At 45.1% G+C, this 8,811-nt stretch overlaps 1 protein-coding gene and 1 long non-coding RNA gene across 5 annotated transcripts; one reads left to right on the plus strand and one right to left on the minus strand.

Moving 5' to 3' along the window:
* Positions 1-548: 548 nt before the first annotated feature.
* Positions 549-2,798, minus strand: LOC126988999 (uncharacterized). Its single transcript, XR_007742731.1, has 2 exons — positions 1,028-2,798; positions 549-837 (listed from the first exon to the last, which is right to left on the minus strand). It is a non-coding gene; the product is annotated as an uncharacterized LOC126988999 (long non-coding RNA).
* Positions 2,799-3,392: 594 nt separating this feature from the next.
* LOC126989000 (deubiquitinase DESI2-like) lies at positions 3,393-8,789 on the plus strand. 4 transcript variants are annotated; one of them, XM_050847469.1, is made up of 7 exons: positions 3,421-3,533; positions 5,393-5,433; positions 6,429-6,574; positions 6,697-6,769; positions 7,155-7,248; positions 7,556-7,697; positions 8,157-8,789. In XM_050847469.1, the coding sequence occupies exons 3-7, from the start codon at positions 6,440-6,442 to the stop codon at positions 8,682-8,684; spliced, it is 972 nt and encodes a 323-aa protein (XP_050703426.1). In that variant the 5' UTR covers positions 3,421-3,533; positions 5,393-5,433; positions 6,429-6,439; the 3' UTR covers positions 8,685-8,789. The 4 variants fall into 4 exon arrangements, with proteins under 4 accessions (XP_050703427.1, XP_050703424.1, XP_050703425.1 ...); XM_050847470.1 differs by lacking the exon at positions 5,393-5,433 and having other exon boundaries at positions 3,393-3,533; positions 6,481-6,574; XM_050847467.1 differs by lacking the exon at positions 5,393-5,433 and having other exon boundaries at positions 3,394-3,533; positions 6,450-6,574.
* The last annotated feature ends 22 nt before the right edge of the window (positions 8,790-8,811 follow it).

The following is an 8,811-nucleotide window of genomic DNA, read 5'->3' on the forward strand; positions in this document are numbered from 1 at the left end:
TCTCTCTCTCTCTCTCTCTCTCTCTCTCTCTCTCTCTCTCTCTCTCTCTCTCTCTCTCTCTCACACACACACACACACACACACACACACACACACACACACACACACACACACGGACTCACCCACGTCACCCATCACCCACACCGCTGAAAGCACGTGGTGGGTGACAGGGGTGAAGGTGAGTGGGGAGGGAGAGGAGGAGGAGGAGGAAGGGGCAGGGGTGGGCAGTGCAGGTCATGCCCCCACCCCACCCTCTCTCTCTACTCCCTCCCTCCTGCCCCCTCCCCCCCGCCCCCCCCTAAGGGTCATATATAAAGGGCTGAGAGTGCCAATTAAGAAAGGTCATAAAAAAAATAATAATAATGATAATTGCAGTTTGAAAAGGTTTTAAATAAGATCTCATAAGGTGATGGTGGTGGTGGTGGTGGTGGTGGTGATGATGATGGTGGTGATGGTGGTAGTATGTGCGTTTGTGTACGTATATGTGTGTGTGTGTGTGTGTGGAAAAATTATTGAAATCTGTCTTGCAATTTCTGAAAACCTATATATGTGTGTGTGTGTGTGTGTGTGTGTGTGTGTGTGTGTGTGTGTGTGTGTGAGCTAACCTATCCATACATATATACCCATGAAATGTATCAAAATCTTATGTATGTGTGTGTGTGTGTGTGTGTGTGTGTGTGTGTGTGTGTGTGTGTGTGTGTAAGCTGACCTATCCATACATATATACCCATGAAATGTATCAAAATCTTATGTATGTATGTGTGTGTGTGTATGTGTGTGTGTGTGTGTGTGTGTGTGTGTGTGTGTGTGTGTGTGTGTGTGTGTGTGTAAGCTAACCTATCCATACATTACTACCCATGTCAGGTATCAACATCTTATGTGTGTGTGTGTGTGTGTGTGTGTGTGTGTGTGTGTGTGTGTGTGTGTGTGTGTGTGTAAGCTAACCTATCCATACATATATACCCATGAAATGTATCAAAATCTTGTGTGTGTGTGTGTGTGTGTGTGTGTGTGTGTGTAAGCTAACCTATCCATACATATATACCCATGAAATGTATCAAAATCTTATGTATGTGTGTGTGTGTGTGTGTGTGTGTGTGTGTGTGTGTGTAAGCTGACCTATCCATACATATATACCCATGAAATGTATCAAAATCTTATGTACAGTATGTACATAAGATATGTATGTGTTTGCGTGTGTATGTATGTGTTTGCGTGTGTGTGTGTGTGTGTGTGTGTGTGTGTGTGTGTGTGTTCGTGTGCGCCACCAAGTACGTATGCTGCTGATGACGATGATAACTGGGCAACTCTTCTCTCAATGTGATGTAATTTGTACGTAATAATTATAGTCTTAAGTTAGATTATATTATGTCAACGCTTTCTGGCTCCGCTCGCAAATTTCGTCAGTCTCCACCCTCCCCGAATGCTCCTTTTCCTTCCCCTGATGTTTTCTTCTTTAATTCCTTTCTTCTTTCTTATCCTTCTTCCTTTATCAATGTCCTTTCTTGTATTGCTTTCTAATCTTCCTTTCTTCATTTTCTCCTATTCGTTTTTCGTTTTTCTTTCTTCCTTTCCTCTCTATTCCTATTTTTCTTACCGGAATGCTCCCCTTAATGATTCCTTTCCCTTCCCCTGATGTTTTCTTCTTTAATTCCTTTCTTCTTTCTTATCCTTCTTCCTTTATCAATGTCCTTTCTTGTATTGCTTTCTAATCTTCCTTTCTTCATTTTCTTCTATTCGTTTTTCTTTTTTCTTTCTTCCTTTCCTCTCTATTCCTATTTTTCTTACCGGAATGCTCCCCTCAATGATTCCTTTCCCTTCCCTTTCCTGTGTTTCCTTCAGTTTCTTTCTTTTCCTTTCTTCTTTCTTATCGCTGTTTCTTTATCAATTTCCATCCTTGTGTTGTTTTCTAATCTTCCTTTCTTCATTTTCTTCTATTCGTTTTTCTTTTTTCTTTCTTCCTTTTCTCCCTATTCCTATTTTTCTTTCTTTCCCTTCCCCTTCTGTGTTTTCTTCTTTTCCTTTCTTCTCTCATCTCTTTGTTCCTATATCAATTTCCTTCCTTGTATTGCTTTCTAATCTTCCTTTCTTCATTTTCTTCTATGCATTTCTTCCTTCCTTCCTTCATTCTCTTCCTATTCCTATTTTCCTTCCTTTTTCTCTCTCTCTCATTCGCAAATTCGTCAGCTGTAACCCTTTCTGGATGACCCCCTTAATGGTTCTTCCTTCCCTTGAATTTCCTCTTCCTTCTCCTCCTCTTCTTCTCCCTCCTCCTCCTCCTCCTCCTCCTCCCGGGCCAGTTCCAGAGTCACTGTTATTTGCTTGTGTGTTTGTTTGTGTGTTCTTCTTTGTCTCTCCCTTCCTTTCCTGCCTTCCCTAGTGACGTGGGAACTGCGCCTCTCTCTCTCTCTCCCCTCCCCCCCCCATATACATGTTACTGACGTTTGTTATGGTATTCTAATTAAATATTATCATTATATGTTTATTATTACTACTGTGTGTATGTGTATGTATGTGTGTGTGCGTGTGTGTGTACGTGTGAGAGAGAGAGAGAGAGAGAGAGAGAGAGAGAGAGAGAGAGAGAGAGAGAGAGAGAGAGACGTGTACGAATCATGTATTTATTATAATTTTTCATATTTTCATTATTATTATTATTATTATTATTATTATTATTATTATTATTATTATTATTATTATTATTATTATTGTGAGCTTCCAGGGCTTTGTAATTCAATTGTTTTTTCTGTGCAATAAGAATGTGAAGAAACAATAAAATAATAAAAATAAATAAAAATTAATAAATATATATATAGTACATGTATTATACGCGTAGCGCTCTCTCTCTCTCTCTCTCTCTCTCTCTCTCTCTCTCTAATACGTAGGAAGGAAGGAAAGGAGAGAGAAATTTGATAAAGAGAGGAAGAGGAGGAAGGAAAAAGAGGAAGAAGAAGAGGTAGGAAGGAAAGAAGGAAGAGGAGGAGGAGAAGGAAGGAAGGAAGAAAGGAAGGAAGGAAGGAAGGAAGAAGAAAGAAAGAAAGAAAGAATAAAAGATTAAAATAAATATAAAAAATGATAAAAATCGCAAAAAATAAAATGAACAAAGAAAATAATAAAATAGGAATAAAATAACAAAAGTAAATCAATAAAATACGAAAGAGGAATAAGTAAAACGTAAATAAAGAGAGGAATAAGGAAAATACAGTAAAAAATAGTAATAAAAATCAGTAAAATAATAAAATAAAGAACAAACGGGAGTAAAATAGAAATACTAATAATAAGGAACAAGGAAATAAAGAAAACAGTAATAAACAGAATAAATAAAGAGAGAAAATAAAGGTAATAAAACTAATAAAAACCATGAAACCTAAAAAAAAAAAAAATCCCTCCAGACTCGAACGGGCCATTGTTTACATCAAGGAAAAGGGAGAGAAGAAGAGGAGGAAAGATCTCTCCATTCTCTCCATTCCTCCCTCCCTCCTCCCTCCCTTCCTCCATGTCCAGGCAAAGGGTCTTCTCCCCCTCCAGGGCCACAGGTAAGGGCCAAAGGGCGGCTCCTGAAGGGCCAAATAAGGCAGCAAAGGGCCAAAGGGTGGAACAGTCTGGCCTCACGAGCGGCCTTGAGGGAGACTAACGGGGATTTTAAGGGTGATTTTAAGGGCTTTGTGGTCTTTAAGGGTGTATTAAGGGTGAGATGAGGGTGTTAGGGCGGTAATCAGGGTGCAAGGGTGAGCTGGGCATGTCTGTGCTGTCCCGAGCGGCCTTGAGGGTGACTAACGGATTTTAAGGGTGATTTTAAGGGTTTTGTGGCCCCTAAGGGTGAAATAAGGGTGTAGGGCCAGAAATTAGGGTGCAAGGGTGTGCTGGCCTTGTCTGTGCTGCCCCGAGTGGCCCTGGGCTGGGAGGCTTAGCTAAGGGTGTGTGAGGGCAGCATGGCCCCAGGGTGTGTGTCCAAGGGTTAGACAGTGTGCCGAGAGTGTGGTGGGCAGGGTGTGGTGGGCAGGGTGTGGTGGCCAGGGTGGGGGGGGTGTAGTGTTCGACCCAACACACCACACATTGCTGTGGTGCTCACCTTCCTCTGTAGACATTTCCCGTGGAAGCGGTTAAATGGTGGGTTGTGGGGGTCAAGCCCCCTGTGATAGTGAGTAAGGTTTACTGTATAAACCATGGGGCCAAAGCCCCTGTGATAGTGAGTAAGGTTTACTATATAAACCATGGGGTCAAGCCCCCTGTGATAGTGAGTAAGGTTTACTATATAAGCCATGGGGTCAAAGCCCCCTGTGATAGTGAGTAAGGTTTACTGTATAAACCATGGGGTCAAACCCCCTGTGATAGTGAGTAAGGTTTACTGTATAAGCCATGGGGTCAAAGTCCGGCACTCCTACAGAATCCTGGTCCCGCCTGGCTCAGGTGTTACCCAGGGGCCCAAGTTGCCAGTTATGCATTTTCTGCTGCAGTCACAATGCAGTGTTACCACGCTGGGGGGTCAAGGGGGGCAGAGCCCCCCAATTAGAGGTCAGGTTTTTTAAAGATCAGTAGGAGTAGTTTAGATATGTCCCTTAACCCATACGAAGCGATACACCCCATTCAGGTCGCTCTAAGGAAGAAGCGAAGCACCTGTTTCGGCCAGCCCCGTCAGGCTGATTTCAGGATAGTCGTGGTCGATGGCAACACCCGACAGCTCCACCTGACCCCCGCGAGGCTTGGCTTCCATGCTTAGCCACACGGTTTATTTAAGCACAAAATATTCTGTAATTACAGCATTGTTTTGAAAAACAAGTTCACTGTCGGCTAAAAAAAGCACGACAAGCAGATTGGTTTTAGAATAATTTGTCCCAGTGTGAAGACCAATGTCTCGCCTCAGAAGGTGAGCTTTGCTGCCAGGGAGCCGCTTTCTACGGGTTAACTGTATGATATGGAGGCGTGATGCCATATTATTGGGTCGTGGAGTCAGTCTCCACAATTACCGTTTTGTATCTTATTTCAAGTATGATTTAGAGATCAATAGAAACTGTGGTAGAGTAAGGGAGTGTGTGGGTGCATGACACGGCTCACTCGCTGACAGTGTGGACGGCAGCGCTGCCAGGGTGGCTCCGCTGCCCAGCGTGGAAACACTACACCAGGAAATGCATAACTGCCAACTTTGGCCGGCGAGTAGAAGCTGAGCCTGGCGGGACCAGGATTCTGTAGGAGTGCCCAGAGCCCCGCCCCTCTCAGAGGCGGCGTTAGGATTGGTCAGCTTTGGTGAGCCTCCAGCCTGGTGAGGGTGACACAGCCCTGCCCGGGTGTGTCTGGCTTGGGTTAGGTTAGCAGGGCAGCAGGTTGTGTCAGCAGGGCAGCAGGTTGTGTCAGCAGGCCAGCCATCTATCTCTCTCTCTCTGTCTCTGTCTCTCAGGTTGGACACTTTCATTGATGCGAGGGTGACGGGAACAGCAGGTAACCAGGCCTGACCCTCCCTCCCTCCCTCACCCAGCATAGCACACCAGAACACAGCATAGCATAGCATGTGCATCTGGATTGTGATGCACAGGGTACCTTTGAGGTGCATAACACGCATGGTAGACTAAAGGACGGCGTGGGATAACAAGCCATAGGATAACCATTGTGGGGTCTGCTATAGATATCCTTGGGGGCACAGCACCAAGGATAAGAAGCATAGCATAGCACAGCATGCATATCATGACAATGTAGGACAACATCACACAGCATAAGATAAACAGCATAATAAGATGGATTTAACATAGCATAGCATAGCATGGGGGAGCAGAGGCCAGCATGGGACAACACAGCATATGATGACTAACAGAATGACATAGCATAGCACAGCATAGCAATTCAATGTTTGTGTGTGTGTGTTCGTCTGTTGGTTAGCATTTCAACCCCCCATTGCATATGTGATTTATTTATTTGATTTATTTTTATGTATATTGATTTTGTGTTTGTTAATGTGTGTGTTTGTTTGTGTGTTTCTCATTCTGATATTCATGATTTATTCACTATATCTATCTATCTATCTATCTATCTGTGTCTATCAATCTATCTATCTATATTACAAGTCTCATATGCCCCCCCTTACACCCTGTCCTGACCACCCCTTTCATAAATAATAATAATAATAATAATAATAATAATTGTAATAATTAATTTTAAGTGACACATTTTTAAGAATAACACATAACACACTCTCTCTCTCTCCCTCTCTCTCTCCCTCTCTCTCTCTCTCCTTCCCTCTCCTACATCACCCACAACACCTTGCCCTGCCCCGCCCCGCCCTGCCCCGAAAACCTCTTCCATCTACTCCCTTCCTTCACTTTTCCCTGCCCCGCCCCGCCCTGCCCCACCCTGAAAACCTCTACTCCATATCATATCTCCCTTCGCTCCACCTTACCCCGCCTTCCCTGCCCCGCCCCATGCCCCATCACCATGTACAGGGTTTCTATGAATGTCGCAAGGCCCCGTGACCTGCCGGCTGTCCTTTGCCAGCTGCCTGGGGCCCGCGGGGGGAGACGACGCGGACCTTGACGCAGCCTACCTCAATATGGCCAGGCAGCCCGTCATCCTCAACGTATATGACATGGTGAGAGTGTGTGAGTGTGTGTGGGTGTGTGTGTGTGTATAGTGTATGTATATATATGTATGTATGTATGTATGTAGTGTGTGTGTGTGTCCAATACTAATATACATTCCCTCCCTCCCCAGTACTGGATCAACGAGTACACTTCATCCATCGGCCTGGGTGTGTTCCACTCAGGGGTGGAGATATACGGCACAGGTGGGGCAGCAGTGGCACAACAGTACAGGGCCGTACCCAGGGATATACACGGGGGCGTCTTGTACACTAACTGTAGATGTTAGCAGCCGCCTGAAGGGGGACAAGTGGCAGGGGAAGGGGGGGGGGGAATTGACATTTCTGGAGCATTTTCGTGATGGCAAAGTGGAAAACTGTCACTCTTGTCACAGGTCTTCACTTTCTCAAAGTGTACCTTTTAGTGGATGGAAGGGGTCCCCCCCCCCCCCCGGGGTACAGCCCTGCAGTAGTGGTGGTGGTGGTGGTGGTGGTTGTATTGTTGGAAATTCTGTGTTGAAATATATAAAAATAATAATATTAATAATATATATTGATGTGTGTATTAATATATTCTTTCCCTCCCCCGCAGAGTTTGCCTATGGGGGCCACCCCTTCCCCTTCTCCGGCGTGTTTGAGATCACGCCCAGGGACGCGGAGGACCTCGGAGACCAGTTCAAGTTCAAGTGAGTCCCGGCCCATGGGCTGTGTAGTGATGTACACACACATACATGATGCTGTTATATATATATATATATATATATATATATATATATATATATATATATATATATATATATATATATATATATATATATATATATATATATATATATATATATATAAACAATAAATTTCAACAGTTGTTATAGAATTTTCTTCTCTTTTCTCTTATTATTTTGAGTTGGTTTATTTTTCTTATTTTCTAAAAATAATTGATAATTTACAAAAGTGAACATGTTTGCTTCCCCTGACCTCGCCGCTCCACCCCAGACAAAGCATCCACCTGGGCTACACAGACTTCACGGAGGACGACACCAAGCGCATCGTGGCGGAGCTGGGCAAGGACTTCCGGGGCGACAGATATCACCTCATGAACAAAAACTGCAACCACTTCTCCTCCGCCCTCACACAGGTTGGTTAGGTTAGGTTACGTTGACCCCTCCACTACAGCCGGGCCAAAACAGCGCTCCACACCATATCCGAGATCACCGTGCGCGCCAAATTTCAAAATGTCGCTATTGAATATAACAAGTTTCCAGCCATAAACTCAACACAATCATCATGTATTATATATGAAAACATGCAGAATTAAATGGTGCACATAAAGAAACATAAATGAATTGATAATTTTGAGATGTAAGCATAAATATAGAGATAAAATAACTTGTATATTGGCTAAAGCGAGCCAGGACACAGTATGCATGGCCTTGGATATGGTACGGGGCACACAAGGACACAGTATATGCATCCTCGTGTTGAAGGGGTTAAGTTCCAATCTATCTCCTCTTTCCTTCCCTTCCCTTCCTTCCCAAACTCTTCCCTTCCTCCTCCTCCTCCTCCTCCTCCTCTAACTCACCCCCCATGCCCACAGATACTGGTTGGGCGCGAAATCCCGACATGGGTCAACCGGCTTGCGTACGTGTCCTCCTGTGTCCCCTTCTTGCAGCGATGTCTACCCAGGGAGTGGCTGACCCCTGTGGCACTGCAGCAGACTATCGACCGGCCCTCCCCTGGGACACCAAACTCCCCTGGGACGCCAACTCCACCCTCCATACAACACCAGTCCATCACCACCACAATCCACTCTAGCGACGGTGGTGGTGGTGAGGGGGGTGGTGGTAGGCGGAGTGGGGGTGGTAGTGGGTCCCATCACCACAATCACCACCACCACCACCACCGTCATCACCACCAGGCCAGGGCGCGGATCACCACGGCCTCCACCAACACCTCCGCCAATGTCGCGAACTCCTCTGGTAACCCTTCCTCCTCCTCCTCCTCTTCCACCTCCTCCTCCTCCGCCTCCTCCACCTCCCCCCCCTCCTCGTCCAACGTGGGGTCAACGTCGTCGTCAGCTGGAGGGTCGAGGCGGAGTTCCTCGCACCCGAGGAACTCGCTATAAGGGCGGTTGGGGTGACCTGTGTTGACCTTTTGTTTGACCTTTGTTTTGACCCTTGATTTGATAACTTGTTTTACTGATAAGATTTTGATTTGACCTGAGTCTTGATTTGATAACTTTTACTTACCTT

This window comes from Eriocheir sinensis, unplaced genomic scaffold (genome assembly GCF_024679095.1).
Source record: "Eriocheir sinensis breed Jianghai 21 unplaced genomic scaffold, ASM2467909v1 Scaffold103, whole genome shotgun sequence".
NCBI classification, from domain to species: Eukaryota; Metazoa; Arthropoda; class Malacostraca; order Decapoda; family Varunidae; genus Eriocheir; species Eriocheir sinensis.